We start from the raw sequence: 18,607 nt of genomic DNA, 5'->3' as shown, positions 1-18,607 counted from the left end.
TAGAGATCATGTATGAGTTTGCTGAGGACAGTGCCAGGAGCAGAGTACATTCTTTGCCAATGATGGCTACTATTATTATACTTTTCCCAGGGTTATGGGATTGTTTTGATTCTCTTAATTAGAATATACATTTATTAGAATGTACCATTCTTAACTTTTCTTTTGCCAATAGAATATAAAAACAGTTATCCCTCCAGGTTACAATTTTTGCTTTATTCCCCAAGTGAGCTAACAATACTGGAAAATTAAACTCAATACAATGTATCAAACTCAAATAAAATGCGGCTCTGGACTTCATGTTTCAGTTTTTTTTTTATTATACTGGTATCATTTACTTTGGTAAATTCCTATCCCGATTTAAAATACCCCAAAGCAAATAAAACTTTTTAAAATAAATTCAAATACTGTATTTTAAAATGTACATCTTATGCACACAAGAGCTGCATAGCAGAATTACTTTAACAAGCAGTTACATTCATGATGCCCAGTACTGTTTTTAACACTGCATGTAGATTACACTAGATATATTGTTTTATTATGATTACTGTTGCTTAATACAGTAACTTTAGTACAATAGCTTATATGATTGCATTTTTCAAAGCATTAATAAAGTTAGTAGCATAGCATTTAACTAATATTGAATGAAAACACTTATGTACAGGATGTATTTTTTAGGTTGGATGCTTACACAAGAGTAAGCATTTAACATGCTGTCGTATCCTTGACAAAACAAAATAATCCCTTTTGCTAAATAGAATAAGACAGGCTAAAAGGAATTTAAAATAATTGAAAAAGAAAATTTAAAATTTTATATCCCTGTATTATGTTAAAGATTATTTAACATGATTTTCTCCTGGTTAAAATATACATTTTGTTCTATGTGAAATAGAGAAAGAAAGAGATTGCAAAGACTGTACTAAAATTGCTAACTGAGCTGTAGCCCTTAGATGATATTTTAGCTGGGAAAAAGTATGGTGAGTTGTACTCAACATTTTATTCTGCTTAGAAAAAAAGTGATAGCCTATAAATTTCTAATGTTTTAAAACAGGTATTTATTGTTTAAGGTTTTAAAATAAATAAATATGCCTGTATTAAACAAATTAAGTCGTTTAAAAAACTTGGCAACAATACTTGATTTATTCACAAATATGTTTTCTGTCCATATTTATTACAGTTTGAACAATTTAAAAATGGAAATCCTGCAAATACTCATCGCTTAGATAACAATACTGTTATCTTAATTCACATAAATGACTGCAAGAAATATTTATAATGCTTTACATAGTATCTTATCTAATGCTCACATCAACTATTCCAATTAGTCACATTTAACTTTACTGATGAAAAAGTTGCGACGGAGAGATTTAGAGAACTCTATTTTAGTAACCATAGCAACAAGATTTTCATCTTTTGTTTGTGCCAGTGGCCTTTTGATTTTTTGTAGAGGATGCAACCTTAAAGTTCTTTGAATAAAGTAACTCTTCTGTAAATCAGATCATGATTACAAAAAGCTTTTGGATTAAGATTAATTTAAATTTATTTAATCATCAAATTAGCCAGGGGTGTTCTATAGTTTGCTTGGAATTGCTCGTGGAAAGTGGCTCTGTTATTTTTCTGAGTATGCAAATGATTGTCTCCAAAAAAATTTTTTTTGGTTATGTGAATTGTGAGTCCTCTTTAAGTTTGTTTACAATTGTTTTCTTTTTTAAGTAGAAAAATCTTTTTAGATATAACCAGTCATGGAATAATGATGAATAAGTCAGTGTAATTCTTAATATAATCTAATCATACTTAAACAAATTGTTCTCTTTCCTTAGAATATTCAGACACTGAGTGAAATTTCAAAGACTCAACCAAGCCAAGCTTCACGCTTAGTTTCTGATAAAATTTCATGAGAAAAAGAAGACTGTTTGGAGTAAATAAAGTAGAAACCATACTGAATTTCTGGTTTTATTTTGAAGCTCCCCCTCTTCAAAGAATACATCCATAAATGGATTCAGAGAAATTTTGTCCCTGTTTGTTTTCTGAAGGGACACGCATTGATCATAACATATATACTTAATAACTTACATTTTGGGACAGAGGGTGGTCAGGATTATCCACCTTGGTCTACCCTAATGTCATTTTCAAATCAAGTAAAATACTGTCTTTGGATTAATTAGCTGTTGATGGAGGTTTGATAGAGGGGATACTGCATGATCTTCTCATGATAAGCCTGACTTCTATATCTGGTAGATTATCCTGCTTAGTCTGTAAACACCCTTCATCAGTGGCTGCTAAATGAAGATCAAATCGAAGAGAAACAGATTTTTTCCTTAATCGAGGGTTATCTTTAAAGAAGGAGCCTTCCCATTCTTTAATAACTTCATCCACTTTCTCTGTCCTGAAATGATAAAATAAACCTTTCCATATGAAAAAATATGGATCTATTAAAAATATATAATATGTATTCCATATGAAAAAGAAATCAAGAAATGTGTGTAGTTCATAAATTGAAACATTTAAAATTATAACTCACAATTTACATTGTGGAATTTATAATTTACACACCTTAAAAATCACACAGGTATAATTTCCAAGGAATTCTATGGAATTCTCATGTTTTGATTATATTTTTGGAAAAATGGTGAATTAAGGATTGAGTACTCTTATATCCGAGTTTTTGTTTAAATATATTTACTCATGTCAGATTTAAAAAATGACAGCATATTAAAATTATGTTTGGAAACATGCAAAGATTATTGAGATTACTCAACTGAAGTTAATTTCTTTGCACGTGTTTATTATTTCTTAGTCAAAATTATTTTACTTACTGGATAGTGCCACGAGCCTCAGTGCTTTCCTTCACAATATTTCCATTTAGTATTGCCTGTTTGGTCACTGTTTCCACTTTTTCATTCTCATACTTTTGTGGGAGTTTTGTTGAAAAAGATATTTCATTTATAATGGCTGTGAAAATGTTACAGTGAAACATTAAACCACAATGTTGTAGTCCTAGTCCCAGAAAAATTATGTCAAACTATATTCAAATATTGCTTATTTTTGCTACTTTACAGTATTTATTTACAATCTCTATAAATGGCACTTTGCTTTTCAAGTTCGTTTGCTTAATATCAGAAACTCACCTGAAGGTAAAACAAAACCAACTCTACTTGTTGTAGGTTTTTGTTCTTTTTTCTCACCTTGGATACAACCATAATATCTGGAATTGGAAAGAATTATATTAGAGAAGCAATGCTGTATTAGCATATAATTAAATGCTTATCAGTAAAAGAATGGATAAAATGTAGTTTATTCATACAAAGGAAATATTATTTAGCAGTGAAAGTAAATGAACTATGGGTACACTGTGTCTTTATGGATGAATCTCCCAATTATAACATTGAGTGGGGAAAAAAAGGTAGTTTGTAGCTAATTTTATAAAGGTTAAAATAATATGCAAAACAATTTAGTATTTTGTTTAGGGAAACATATATACATATTAGTATAAAGGAATGTATAAGACTAATAAGGATCAAATTCAAGAGCCAGGTTAGACTAAAGGAGAAGGTTGGGGATAGGAGGATATAGTTTAGGTGCCTGGGGGTGGGGTGGGGAGACTTCAACAACACTGTAAATATTTCACTTCTCAGGCTGGGGGAAGTGCGAACATGAAGTTCATGACTTTTTTCTTGATACTTTCTTTTATATCTTAAATATAGCATAATGAAAATTTTACAAATTGTATTAAAGAAATATTAAAGACTGCTTTATCAACATCTTGAATGATTACGCATTAAATAAAATCCACACTTATTTTATTTAATAACAAATTAGAGGTGTGTGTGTGTATATTCACATAGCACTGTTTTAAGCACTTCACAAACTATTTAATCCTTACAGCAATCCTATGAGGTAGGTAATATTATCCCCATTTTATGGATGAAAAAACTGAGGTGCAGAGAGGTTCAGTAACTTGCCTGGTGTCACCTAGCTAGTAAGTGGTAGATTTTGAATTCAATTTGTTTTTCAAAGCTTTAGTAAATGTCAAGACTTATTACAGGTTAAAGTAGTTTCATCTAATTTTTTAGAGGAATTCTGAAGCAAGCAAGAATAAAGTTTTCTTTCTAGGAACATGTAAATCTGGAGGTTGTCCCATGCTCAAAGCCATGTGACCTTACAAGTGATTGCAGATTATGAAACTGAATTAGTAAGAATTCTTCTTTTGATATTTCCATACCTTTTGTTATCAGGACATCTGGAAATCTTTTAAATCATGTACTCAGAACTAAATTGCTTTTCGTGGTTGTAATATAATCACATTATTATCATTATTATTATTAATTTTGGCTTTTGATCTGTGGTAGAAGTGGTCTCTGGGTGGGGAGATGTAGTAATATGTGCATTTTCCAAGCTTTCTTTGTTTCTTTGTTTGTAATATAGGCTTTCTGTGGCCCATAGAAGGAACTGATTAATTTTAAAAGGGATGAATGGCAAGGAAAGTGAGCAAGTTATGAAAGGTCATTCTTGTAGTGACTGAGAATTATTTACATTTCATTCTAGGCTGGAAGCAATCTTTGTCATGGCTAAAGTCCCTGACTTTGGCCATCTCTTCATAATTTAGGGGGGCTGGAAATAGTTCTCCCACATATTCTTTGCAATGCCTACTAATCCTATATTGTTGTAGGAACCCAGTGAGCACGCCATGGTGATGACGGATGGCTTTTTAGATGTAATTTCTCTGACTGTCTCACCAGAGACCTAAGTGGCTCCGTATTTCTGGTCACTTGCCATCAATGACTGTATATGGAATTAGGTACCTGATTTCTTCCTTTTCTAGGAGGCGGCGATAAGTGGCGATTTCTTGCTCTAGCCTCATCTTTGTGTTGAGAAGCATCTCGTGCTCTTGAAGCTGCTTTTCGATGCCACGCCTTACTTCCTGTAGTTCTTTCTCTAGTCCTTCAATCACGGCCTCTAGGTCTTGCAACTGCATCTGGTAATGTTGCTCGCTGGCATGTAGGGAGTTTTCAAGGCCCCTTTCCTGTTTTATATAGATCTTCATCAGTGAAGGAGTGAAACAAAGTGTGCTTCTGAAATCTGATTGGCAATGGCTTCATTCTATTGTGTTCTTTAAACGTTTGCAATAATGGTATATCACTTATGCAAAAGGTGTTTCCTTAGAACTTTGTTTATGACTCAAGTGAAAACAAGTTATATACAGATGGCTAGAAAACTTAGTATTTCAACAGAATCCTGTGATAATTCCTACAGCAAGGGAAAAAAAAAGAATCTGCTGTGTGACTGACTTACTATCATTCTGATTTATTTGACTTTTTAAAAAATTGGAAATAGAGAACATCAAATGTTAAAGTAGAGCAGACTGCTTAGAAAAGGCATTTGGGGAAAGTGTTTAAATATTTTTTACTATTAGAAGTCTCAGGGGGTGGGGAAGGAAGACTCCCCGCTGCTAGAACTTTGGATAATGACAAAGGCTTATGTTCTCTCACAGCAGCAGTTAGAGGACTCCAGGATGAGAAGCAAGGATTCCTTCCTTTTTACAGGCCTGAACTAAACCTTGAATGACCTGATAATAGCCATGGTCATGATGGAGGGAGGGAGGGAGGGAGGGAGGGAGGGAGGGAGGGAGGGAGGGAGGGAGGGAGGTAGTTGTGCGGGGGACCAGGGATAGAATTCAGTGGTCTTGCCTTTCAGTTTCTCAGTGTAAGGTAAGGGGCATTATTCCTTTCTCTCTTAATCAACAAATGTCTGGGGACTCAGTGGGCCAGTCGGTTTTGAGATCATTCTCACCACCGCCTGGAGAGATTCAATTTCCACTTGCAGGTGCTGCCACTGGCGCCGAGCTTCTTTGAGTTCTGCTTGCGCTGCCTTTAAGGCCTCTTCGTCTTTGTCCATTTTTTTGCTCATATCTTCTTCTAGCTTTAAGAAAGCCACCAGCAACAAGAACAACAAAAACAAAGACCACTCTTGAAAATGAGACCTTTAAAAGTAATCCTAGAGGGGCGCCTGAGTGGCTCAGTCTGCGCCTTTGCTCAGGTCAGGATCCCAGGGTCCTAGGATTGAGCCCTATGTCAGGCTCCCCGCTGAGCAGGGAGTCTGCTTCTCCCTCTCCCTCTGCCTCTCCCCCAGGCTTGTCTTCTCTCTCTCTCTCTCTAATGAATAAATAAAATCTTTTAAAAATAAAATAAAAAAATAAAAGCAATCCTAGAAACATAGATAGGTGCCTCATCATTTTTTCTTTAAACTGTCAAATTTCAAACGTGTGTTTTAGTGCTTGGGGACTAATTGGTCAGGTATGGGAGCAAGTGAATTGCATGCTCAGTTTTAGTGTTCTCACCTATAAAATGAACCTCAGACGTCTCTTCCTACGATGACAGTCTATGAAATGCAGAGAAAAATACATCTATTTTAATGAAAAGTAACAGTTTGTAGGATCTAAGTTTCAGACCTCTGATTCTTCACTTTGTTATCTATGGTATTATTAGGAAGAAGGATTGAAACTCAGCTATTATTTCCCCTCTATGTTTCTTGTAGACTGCTTTGTAAAAGCAGATAAACAGTTCTATATCTTAAACCAATTGATTCTGGGACTGGTATATGGACAGCGATTAAATACTGCTGGGAAGTATATTATGAATAATTTAGAGAATTAGGTTATCATAGGCATTAGAGGCTCTAAAATAGACTCCCATAGAAAGAGAACCCACTGTTGATTTACCTTTCACAAGTGATCTTTTTAGAAAGCATGCTAATTTTGGGTATCTAGGAAAGTAGCCAAAATTGCATCTTTAAAGATTGTTTTCTACATGCCGTCATATTAAATAACAAGTGGAATATGTTATATTTGGCTTTAAATGTTCTTATGCTGATGTTGAAATCAAATGAAAGTATCTTTTGACAGAATTCTCAACATTTGGCCCCAAGAGCAGCAGGGGCGATGTATGGAATTGATTGCAGTATTTTGAAGCAAAAGTGGCAACTTATTAATGCTTTTATAAAAATGCACTTTGAAATAAAAAATTTTAATTTGATGGTACAATAGATTTTTTTTTTTTAAAGAAAGCATTGCAGTAAATGAAAGTTTACAAATAAAGTTTAGGGCAAGGCATTAAAGAACAAAATTCATACTTTTTTTTGTTTGTTTGTTGTATCACTTGTTCCTAGCGGTAAGATGGCAAAGTTAAGCAGCAACACATCGCAGAGCAGCTACAAAAGAGAATGTCAAGAATTTAGGAACTAGGAGAGCATAAAACTGCTCATATCTGCCGGTCTTTTGGATTTTGTTTGGAACTGACAGCTTGGATTGTGCGGTAGCTAGATTCCGAAGTTGGCCCTCGAAGATCCACACCTCCCCAGATTCATGTTCTTGTGTGGTCCCCGTCTGTACTAAATCTGGGCAGACTTTGTGTCTTACTTTAGCCAGTGGAATGTGGCAGAAATGCCAGTTTTAGCCCTAAACCTCAGGAAGCCCTGAGAACTTGTACTCCTGTCCTTTGGGAAGCCCTGGGCCAACCTGTTTAGAAGTCTGGATACCCTGCTGGAGAGATCAGTAGAGGTCAGGTGGAGAGAGACCCCGAGGTGACAGGGAGAGAGAGCAAAAGACCTAATTGTCTCAGCTGAGCCGGCCTTCCAAAAATCCCCTGCCAAGGCACCAGATGTGTGAGTGAGGCACCTTGGGGATCCCAGGCCAGTTGTGCCCCAAGATGATTACAGTCTTAGCCAGTGTCATGCACAGCAGAAGAATCACTCCTACTGAAGCAGTCAACCCACAGAATCATGAGAGAATGAATGCCATGGTTGTTTTAATTCACTAAATTTTGAGGTAGTTTGTTCTACAACAATAAGTCACAAAAAGCTTATGTTTCTTTATTTTGTAATAATTAATCAGGCTTCCCTAAATTTATTCCAACTGACTTTCTGATTTCTTTGAAAGAAAAAATCCTCTAAAGTAGATATACATTAAAAAGACTAAACAAAACTTACTATAGCCTTGCCTTTTCACTTTAATTTACTAATTTTGGCGTTGTGACTTACAAATTAAATAACTTGTATTGGTACCATTGCAAAAATAAAATGTTGATTTGGTCTATATTTTTCAGAAATTGTCGTCTAGTAATTTTTTGCCTTCTCTTTGCAAGAGGTGAATGAACTATTCCAACACTTAAATATCCCAGTGACTTTGCTTGATCTAGGATACTGCTCATTCTTTGTGAAGGCTGAAAATATTACCTAGAGGTGAAATTTATACTGTTACCAAAATGAATTGCTAATGAAATAAAGTTCTATGATTTCCTTGAAATATTTTTTCCCCTGTTGGGCATTGTTCTTAAGTTCACTATTTGGGTGCCTAGAATAGAATTTGAACTCAGATACAAAAGTTAAAAAAAAAAGAACCAAACCAAAAAAACACAGACAAAAATCCTTGAATTTTTAAATCTTCTAAAATATTTGTTTGTACAGTTATTTAAATGTGTAAGATCTTAATTAATTGCTAAATGTGATTGTCACTTTAAAAACAAAGTAAGTCTATGAAATTAGGATTTAGGCTTTATTCAACTTAGCTCTCTTTTTAATACTTAAATATTTCACGACTTGTATTGGAAATAAACATTTCTCATCTTGTAGCACAAAACAAAAATCTCTAAGTGGAGAGTCCATATCAATTTGGGGAATTTTGATTGTCCCAATTTATATCACTGTTTCTGAATGCCACCTTCACATACTTAGATAATTTCTATTTATAACAATCTGGTATAAAACTGGTGACAGAAACCTTTCAGAAATATTTTATGTTTTTTTTTATCTCTACCAAGTGTGCAAGCTAGTAAATCTTACCCTAAAGCTTGCCATTTTAAAGTCGTTATTTAAACATTCTCTATAAATAACTCTGTAATAATCTTCGAAGGGTATTTGAAATGCTTCCTTCCCGAAGGATGTCTGAAAGAGGTTAGATCGCCCCATTTTATTGCATGTTGGCCCTATGTTTTGTTAACGATAGGAACCTCATCACTGATGTAAAAAATCATCAATCGACATTAACCGAATGACCACTGAACGGTATCATCAGAGCATTTTCCCCCTGTGGTCCCAAGTCACATCGCAGTAAAACCTAAATTCCTTCCCCAGTAGACGCTGCATCCAAAAGGAAATACTGTACCTCAAAGAGGCCGGGACAGGAATTGGATAGACAGGGATTGTCTCCTTATCCTGGAAGGTGCCTGTCTGTATGAAATCATTACCTGGATCCTTGTTGAGAGCACGGTCTCTATCTGATTTCTGGTGAGGAGCTTTTCATAGTTTGCCCTGATCTCATTGAGTAGCTGGGACAGCTCCATTCTTTTCCCATCCTCCACCTTGGCTAAGTGAACCTTATCGATAGGATGAGTCGCTGCGGCAGAGCTGGTCTGTCTGCGTCGAGCAGACACAGAGCTCCGTGGAGCCTTAAAGACGCAGAGCTCCCTTTCCAGAACCGTGTTGCTAATCAATTAGGCAAATATGCAAACCCCTTTCTCCTACTGTGGTTGGTGGAGTAGATGCGTCAGGCTCTCCCTAGGGGAACGGAAAAAGGAAAACATCCTCAGCAGTCCTGAATTGGGTCTCTTGTAAAATTGAGCACTTTGGGGGGTGAGGGTGGGGTGGGGGTGGGGGCAATTTATCATGTGTCTAAAAGAAATGGGGAAGAAGGGGAAGAAAATTGTATTTTGTTTTCCCCCAAAGACCCTGCATGGCAATTAATCGGGGCTGAAAACATGATAGCTAAAATTTTCTTTTATAGTTTCTCTTGCCCTTTGGATTATTTAAACAGAAATGCTGTGGTAGGGCATTAGAATATATCGGAAATCTTGAATATTCTGACAGGTTTTGGAAAAAAGCTGCCACCAGATGAAGCTGACAATTGTCATTAGCCATGAGACTGATTATATTTCTCTCAAATGCATACATGTGTGGTTCATGGCAGGCAGTTGGCCCCACGACAGTTTGATGTCTTGAGGCCGATACCCAGATGAAGCTATAGCTGTAGGTAAGTGCTAATAAACTGTGAGAGCTGGGAATTAACATTTCCAATATTTTAACAAAGTTGAAGAAATACAATCAGATGGTCCATGTCCAGGGGGATTCACTGAGTAAGATTCACTGTAGGGATTACTCCTTTGTGAGTAAACATATAGTCAGTGACGATTCATACCTGTAAATAGAACAAGTGTGCTGCTCTTCTAACTTTAAGAAGTGCCTTTATATCTATCATTTTATCTGAACTTCATGATCCCTGTCACTTTGTAATCTGAAAAGGTGACAAGCCTGAGATGGGAAGGATTGAGGTATCTTGCTCAAGGTCATAGGGCAATGTCATGGCATCTCTGAGACTGGAACTGTGTGACCTCTTTGTTGTGTTCCATATATTGCCCCATCTGCCTCTGCATTCTCTCTCTCCTCACCTAAATTCCTTGTTTACTCTGGCCAGCCAACTGGCCAGTCACACATTAGAAATGACTGAAATATTTTCGAGAATACACCTATTGTCATTGTTATTTGTAGAGTGGCTTGGCTGGAGTTGTATCCAAAGAGTAGTTCAGGAAATAATCAATCCTTGGCTCCAGCATTCACAGGACCTTTGAATGTGCATTGTGTTTTTTTAATTTCCGAATTAACTCACTGCTGGCTAGGCCAGTTTGTGCTTGGACATTCCTACAGTCCCTTGTAAACAAAGCTGGCCATCTATTGACCCTGCTGAGAGAGAGGGGTTCTGGTCATTCCTGTCCTCTGTTTAGCCTGACCTATGACCTCTTTCACCCTTCCCATCAGCCACAAATGATTGATCTAGAGATGGACACTGGGCCAAAGGATAGCCAGTCTATGGGGCAGAGACCTATGAGGCAGTCTGATATAAAAGCTCTGGCTAAAGAGAGTCAATTATGATTTTTTTAAAAAAGATTTTTATTTACTTATTCGTGAGAGACACACAGGGAGGGGCAGAAACATAGGCAGAGGGAGAAGCTCCCCTGTAGGGAGCCTGATGCAGGACTTGATTCCAGGACCCCAGAATCAAGCCAAAGGTAGATGCTCAACCATTGACCCACAAAGGCACCCCAAGAGTCACTTACGATTATCTAGACCAAACTGATAATCTTTCTTGGTAATTGAGAGTGAGAAATACGAAAAGAATCAGGCACTTGGTAGTGGGAAGACAAGCAAGAAAGTAATAAATTGCAATCATTACTTTATGTACCTCCTGCTAATCTCTGTGGAAAATACAGAAACTGAATTAGATTCCACAGAGGGGCTGGTCTTGGCAATCTGCATTTTAAACAGGACTCCCAGATATTTCTTATGTACCCTAAAGCAGTGCTTTCCAATAGAAATATAAGGCAAGCCACAAATGCAAACCACATATGGAATTTTAAACTTTCTAGTAGCCAAATCAAGAGAGATAAACAGAAACAAATGAAATGAATTTTAATATTATGTTTTCTTTAACCTGATATAGCCAAGTGATAATTATTTCAACTTGTAATCAGTCTAAAATATTAATGAGACATTTTACACTCTTTATTTATTTTTATTTTTTTAATTGGAGTTCAATTTGCCAACATATAGCATATCACCCAGTGCTCATCCCGTCAAGTGCTCCCCTCAGTGCCTGTCACCCAGTTACCCTGTCCCCCCACCCACTTCCCCTTCCACTACCCCTTGTTCGTTTCCCAGAGTTAGAAGTCTCTCGTGAGCTGTCACCCTCACTGATATTTCCCACTCATTTTTTCTCCTTTCCCCTTTATTCCCTTTCACTATTTTTTGCACTCTTTATTTTTGATATTATCTTTGAAAGCCACTGTATATGTTAATAGCCCATCTCAATTTGGATCAACCACATTTCAAGAGCTCGATCACTGCATGGGTAATGCTATTGTGTTGAACAGTACAGCTCTAGTAGTTGGTCTCTACTGCCTCACACTAATGAGAGTTCCATGCCTGCAGCACTCTACGTGAATCTTAGGTTAAAGGAAATAGTGCTAGATTTGGGTGGGGGGTGGGAGGCAGGTGTGGGGAAGAGGGAGGGAGACCAAAGTAGTATTTAGGAATGTATTCTACAGGGACACCTGGGTGGCTCAGCAGTTGAGCCTCTCCTTCTGCCCAGGGCGTGATCCTGGGATCCAGGATCGAGTCCCACATCAGGCACCTTGCGGGTAGCCTGCTTCTCCTTCTGCCTATGTCTCGCCTCTCTGTGTCTCTCATAAATAAATAAAATATTTAAAATAAGAAAGAAATATATTTTACAATAGAAAATGGCAGGTTTTGTGTAATTTTCAGTACATTAACGATAGTTAAACCCTTTTCTCTAATGCTTCGAAAATCATAACAGAATGCAAATAAGCAAAGGTGTCACAGGGACCAGCTTGAGTCTGCTCTAGTTATCAGAAGTAAATCATTTGACAATGCTGCACTTTATTAATAGGAACTCATTAGTTATAACACATCTCACAATTGCCAAAATGCTGTGGTTGAGGACCCTGGCTCTAGGGATATTCATGACAGTGAGCCCCCAAGAACCTTGGGAATTAAAATTCAGGACTGAAGGCCATTCATTCAGTCATTTGGTTATTGGATGGCTACTGTTTGGAAGAAGTGTGCTAGGCACAGAGAAGTTCTGAAGAGGAGAGGTGACCTCTTGCGACATGTGTAGAAAAGATGGAGAAGGTATTATGGAGGATATGGTAAAAAAAAAAAAAAAGTGGTCAGGGCCAGCTCGTGGAAAAACAGGTGATAACGGCTGGGTTTTATTTGGCAAGTAAGTACTGGAGAGTCATTGCTGGTTTATGAAAGAAGTCACATGGTCGGATTAATTTGGAAATAGTGCAAAAGATTTCAGAGTAGGGACACCAATTAGAGAAGCTGTATTAATGAAAAAGAACATAAAGCTACTTCTGAGGTTCAGGGTGAGGGATTCTAGGATACTGAATTTGAGAACAGCTGTAGGAATAGAGCAGGGGAAGCAGGCATGACCTCCAGAGCTTTTTAGCAAAGGGCAACTGTTTATAAAGGGAAGGGGAGACGGGGACAGAGGTGACTCAGGCTTGTACTCTGTACCTAGAGCACCTGTGATCCTGTGATCAGAAACAAGGAAGACAGGAGGATAATCAGATTAAATTCAATCTGGATCCTTAAAGCATCAGGGTGTAGTGGGAAAAGACCAGGGATCAAGCCTCTGCCTGCCAATTATTAGCATGGTGAGCTTGGGTAAAATACTGATGCTCTTTGAACTTAAAGGACCTCATCTGTGAATTGAGATTAATGATACACTTCTCACGTTACTACCACAGCTGCTGACATTGGTAGATACTGTTATCATCATCCTCAGTATACAGATTAAGACACTGACATACAATCAAGTGCTGAGGCAAGATCAAAGCCAGGCAGTCTGACTCCAGAGCCTACCCTCTATGGCACAACTGCTAATTTTTTAGTAAATCAGAAGTAAAACACTGGCACTTAATAGAGGTCTTTAAATCCTTGCTGCTTAAGAGTGAGACCTGGTTAGAAATCTAGGCTCTCAGGCCATACCCCAACCTCCCAGATCAGAATCTGTGTTTTATGGAGATCTCTACTTGATTTGTGTGCACGCTGAAGTTTGAGAAGTTCTGCTTTAAAATCATTGGTTCTCAGACTTGCTGCGCAGTGAACGCACCTGGGGAACTTTACGAAATAGTGATGCTTCATCCGCCTCAGAGATTCTGATTTATTAGCTCAGCATGTTTTGCCTGGGCGTCAGCATCTTTAAAACTCCCCAGGTGGCAAAGTTTGACAATTATAGCAATAAATGTTGTGAATGTTTCCTTCTACTCATTCCCCTCTCCTGCTTCACTGAAGGAGATGGGTTGTTAGTACAGGTATCTGAAGTAAGACTCTAGAAGTTTAACATTGGCAGGGCCCAGTATTCACGCCATAGTTGGTACAAATTTGAGTCAGGTAGATAAGACATATGCATTGTTTATTTTTCTATAATGGATTAATCTTTACTTTGAGCTCTGTAGAGATGTGTGATTAAATCTCCCCGATTGGGTTTCCCGCCTTTTCTTCAAAACGTTGCATCTAAGTTTTGGGGAACCTAAGGTTCCCTCTTAGGGGGTGAGGATTGTCCTTGATGTCATCTGTCCAAGTCTGTGTTTAATATGTCAGTCATTATTCTTTCCATTTGTCCCATTCAAGTTGTTGGGGGAACAATTAAAATCTCCCAACCCAGAAATCCTCTCTACAAAGGTAGTGAAGAAAGAGAACATTTTAAAAAAAAAAAAGATTTTATTTATTCATTCATGAGACCCGGGATTGAGTCCCACGTCAGGATCCCTGCATGGAGCCTGCTTCTCCCTCTGCCTGTGTCTGTGCTTCTCTCTGTGTGTCTCTCATGAATAAATAGATAAAATCTTAAAAACAAACAAAAAACAAACAAACATTCCCGTTTGTAAAGCTGATCAAGGGCCTATTTAGCTTTCAACAAGATTTACTTATATTTCAAAAGAGACAGGTAATGTATTCGCAATGACAAGGTTTCTAAAGTAAATGGTCTGAGAGACTGGGAGTGTGTGTGCTCTTCTCCTATTTTCAACAGGGAGAATGAAGCCTCTCCTTTCTAATATGTATTTGTCCTCACTGCATCCAGCTGCTCTCTTCCATACTCTTATGAGCCTGAGGGCATGGGGACCATTCTGCTGCTGCTGGGTGCCGAGGGCATAGCAGGTAGATTGTGGCTCCGTCTGCCCAGATACACTGCTCCACCAAAACTTATTTGGCCTTTATCCCTTTCCTGGGGCCACAGTTCAAGAAGCAGGGCGCAGTGTTCCTTTTTTTTTTTTTTTTTTTAAAGATTTTATTTATTTATTTATTTATTCATAAGAGACACAGGCAGAGGGAGAAGCATGCTCCATGCAGAGAGCCCGATGTGGGACTCCATCTCGGAACTCCTGGATCACACCCTGAGCCAAAGCCGATGCTCAGCTGCTGAGCCACCCAGGCATCCCAGGGCACAGTGTTCCTAAGCTGTCAGGTCCCCAGCTGACCTCGCATTTTGCTGCTTTGCAGGGGCTCTGACTCTGAAGCAAGGCCTGGGGCTCCTCTGTCAGGGGCCCACAGCAGCTCATCTCCTCTCTCCTCTCTTCTCTTTGCCTTTGGTCCGGAGAAGCTCCTCTCTTCTTGAGAGTTCTAGTTTAGAATATAAGTTCCAAGATCTGCCTGCCTGGTCATGAGTCTATCTAGCTCTGTGCCTGGCCCAGCAGACAGAAAATGTGTGTAGAATGGATGATGTTTCGTCTGTACCTTTTGTCTGGGCCCTGAGACCTCTTCAATCTAAGACTAAGTAAGGGCTTTGTTCACTCTCCCTAGAGGCAATGAGCAGAGTCACTTATTTGCTCCAAGGAGGTGGGGGCTGGGCTAGTGATGAACTAGTAGGAGACCGGTAAGTAGTTCCAGAAGATTATACTCCTCACTTTTTTAGTGTTTGTAAATCCATGCGAATCAGGCACGCACCCACCTACCATCTTGGCGGATTTTTACTGGGTCAGAGGATGAGATTTGCACTAATCTTTGTGGGAAATAACATCTCTTTTGACCTGTTTCTATTAAGATTGGATTTTTGCCTTAAGGAAGAAAAAATATTGAAAAGAAAGTAATGGGCAAATTTATTTTTATGTCTTGCACTTGGGCATATATGTATGTGCCTTTTGTGTAATGCATTTGGACCTCTTTTATTTTTAAAGATTTCATTTATTCATTCATGAGAAACATAGACATAGGCAGAGGAGAAGTGGGCTCCCTGTGGGGAGCCCGATGTGGGACTCCATCCTAGGACCCTGGGATCATGACCTGAGCTGAAAGCAAACACTTAACTGACTGAGCCATCCAGGTGCTGTGGACTTCCTTTAAAGTACCTAATTTTGTTGTATACAAGAGTCACAAATCTTAGTTCATTTAATGTTTTGTCCTATGCATCAGTGAGATCAGGTTTTATTATGACAAGCATGCCAGATAGAATTGACATCAACACAAGTTATATTAAATGGATTTCTTCTTTCTTGTAAATATGAATCTCTTTTCTTTAGACAGACATATCAGTCTGTCTTTTAATTTGGGGGATCTTTTAATTTGGGGGAATCTTTTAATTTGGGGGATAATCCCATAGAGCTGGGGTATTATTTTATTTATTAAGCATAATTTCTTCAGCAGCTGAAGATCCTTTGTTTCTTTTTCATCCATCATGCATCTTAATAAGATTATAGCTCCATAATTAGCTGGCAGACAAAGATGTATTTTTTGTGTGTGCTTGTCAAAAATTGTGTTATATTGTTGGTTTTTCTAACCATAGGAACATGCCTCCACATGATATGGCTTAATCTTATTTCATGTGTCAGTTAAGAATGTAATTAGACAAAGATTTGTGTTGGAATGTACCTGTCAGCATTTTTCAGCATGTTTCAAGGTGCATGTGCAATGTGTATGGATAGGCAACATGTCCTGCACATACATTTCATATGGAGTGAATAAGCAGGCTGTCATACAAATACAGGCCTGCCTTTGGCAGTACTCAATTCATTCTTTGCTGCTGGAACCCACGACTGAAGAGCAAGGCCATTTCTCCTAGCAAGGACTCTACCTTTGGAGCCTGTTTCCTCTGGTATCTTATCACAGTGCTTCCTCTTCCTGCTTTGTTCACTGCAGCCCAACACAGATGTTTCATGCTCAAAAATGAGCACCACCAGGGTGCGAGGGTAATTTAAGATCCCAATTATATAGAGTTTCGATGTATTGCAGTTACCACTCATGTTTTATTGTTAGCTTTGCAGATGTAAAGCACTAAGCACAACTATTCAGGAAATTCAATTTCCTCTTCCCCATCTTCTTTTTCTCTGGAGGTGCCTTCATTAAGTTCCAACCTTTGAAGGTATAGATTTATTTATTTATTTATTTATTTATTTATTTATTTATTTATTTATATTTGAGAGAGAGAGAGAGCACAAGTGTGAGAGGCAGAGGGAGAGAATCTCATGCACACTCCCTGCTGAGTGTGGAGCCTGATGTGAGGTTCAATCTCACAACCTTGAGATCACGACCTGAGCTGAAACCAAAGTCAGATGCTCAACAGACTGAGCCACCCCAGCTCCCCAGGGATATAGTTCTTAAGCTGAAACTGTGCACCTGTCTGCTGGTCCCTCCTGAGCCACAATATTTGCCTTTCTTTTCTGGTCACTGGGACACAGGTCTTTGCTGGGCCCCAAGTACAACTTCCTTACCAATTGGACAGGTGTTCCCTTAGCTTCCCTTTTTGTCTTTGAAATATTGACCTTTCTAAACTCCCTTTCTCTCACTGACGACAGTGGCCCTGTTGTCTTCTAATAAATGTTCTGGATATTCTCCTTTTAGTTATTTTCTCTTCGTCTTGGTTTATTCTAGATAATTGAGTCCCTTGTACTGGGATCCATCCTTTCTCGGATATTATCTCTGTTATCTTCTTTTTCTCTCTCTTTAAATTTTCAAAATTTTGTTTAGCAGTTTTTTACTTAGGCCCATCTCACAGGTTTTCCACCCTACTCAGCAGTTTCTAGCATCCTGACAGGTGTTCCCCACAGTTTCCTAAAGGCATCCCCTGATTCTGTTTGACTCTTTCTCTGAATGCAGCTCTGAATTTTCTTCTCTGTAGCTTGGTCTGTATTTCTTTTTATTGTATTCTGTGACTAGTGTTTGATGTGATTGTGATGGTTGATAAGGCATGTGTGTTTATTTATCCAAGGGCCCTTTTACTTTTTGTTGAACTTATTTTGAGGTAATTGTAGATTCAGTTGGCAGAAATAGTACAGGGAAATCTCAGTATGTAAGATTTTCCTGGTGATACTTAGAAAACTATAGGACAGTATTGCAACTAGGATATGGACATTATACAGTCAAGAATCAGAATACTTCCATTGCCACCAAGTTCCCTCTGGTTGTCTGGGCCCTTTCCTGAATGGTGGCTCTGCGTGCCATGCTGGGTACCGTGAGGGATGAAGAAAGGAAGCAGGTATGGATCCTGCCCAAATGGCTTCAGTTCAAGATTGGAAAATGGGAGGTGCTGCAGAAAGGCACCTCCAAGGCGAGGGTGATGACTTTTTGTTCAGGGGATCAGAGAAGGCCTGTAAGGACAAATACAAATTAAAAATAAGAGGCTTAATTCTCCCTGTTGAAATCAGGGGAAGACACACACACTCCCACTCTCTTTTCTTAGAGCGTTTACTTTAGAAACCTTCTTTCTTTGTCTCTTTGAAATGTAAGTAAATCTTTTAAAAACCTTAATAAGACTTTGGCCAGCTTTACGACCCTGGAATGTCTTTTTCAAGGACTTGGGAATCCTATCTTTGGATGGTAAACATCCAAGGAACATAGCAATCCTTTCTCCCAGTTTCTGCTGGGTGCCTGGCTCCAAAACCATCTCCTGTCATTAAGATAAGAAGACCTTGTTTTTCCTTTACATAAAACCTACTAGCTAACACAGATGGTGATCCCAATTGCTGGGTAAAGTTAGGATGAGCTACGTGTGACAAATGATGCTGTCAAGTCCTTTTAGTCGAGGATTTGTTTTCATTTATCTTGA

The 18,607-nt window shown here is 38.2% G+C and overlaps 1 protein-coding gene across 2 annotated transcripts; it reads right to left on the bottom strand.

Moving 5' to 3' along the window:
• Positions 1-280: 280 nt before the first annotated feature.
• KRT222 (keratin 222) lies at positions 281-9,370 on the bottom strand. Of its 2 annotated transcripts, XM_055316496.1 has the most exons (7): positions 9,237-9,337; positions 6,335-6,375; positions 5,788-5,916; positions 4,800-5,020; positions 3,126-3,202; positions 2,814-2,949; positions 281-2,383 (listed from the first exon to the last, which is right to left on the bottom strand). In XM_055316496.1, exons 3-7 carry the CDS (start codon positions 5,902-5,904, stop codon positions 2,155-2,157), a joined length of 780 nt encoding a protein of 259 aa, XP_055172471.1. In that variant the 5' UTR covers positions 5,905-5,916; positions 6,335-6,375; positions 9,237-9,337; the 3' UTR covers positions 281-2,154. The 2 variants fall into 2 exon arrangements, with proteins under 2 accessions (XP_055172471.1, XP_055172479.1); XM_055316504.1 differs by lacking the exon at positions 6,335-6,375 and having other exon boundaries at positions 9,237-9,370.
• Between the last annotated feature and the right edge of the window lie 9,237 nt (positions 9,371-18,607).

The sequence above is a fragment of the Nyctereutes procyonoides genome, unplaced genomic scaffold, assembly GCF_905146905.1.
Source record: "Nyctereutes procyonoides isolate TBG_1078 unplaced genomic scaffold, NYPRO_anot_genome, whole genome shotgun sequence".
Lineage (NCBI taxonomy): Eukaryota > Metazoa > Chordata > Mammalia > Carnivora > Canidae > Nyctereutes > Nyctereutes procyonoides.
Note: the sequence above shows the minus strand (reverse complement) of the source record. Positions and strands in the feature narration are given on the sequence as shown.

Coding starts and splice junctions, on each gene's coding strand:
- KRT222 (XM_055316504.1), bottom strand. CDS start 9,332: ATGGAGCTGTCCCAGCTACTCAATGAGATCAGGGCAAACTATGAAAAG. Junction 5,917..9,236: donor TGCTCTCAACAAGGATCCAG/GTAATGATTTCA, acceptor GCTTTCTTAAAG/CTAGAAGAAGATATGAGCAA. Junction 2,384..2,813: donor GAGGCTCGTGGCACTATCCA/GTAAGTAAAATA, acceptor TTATCATTTCAG/GACAGAGAAAGTGGATGAAG.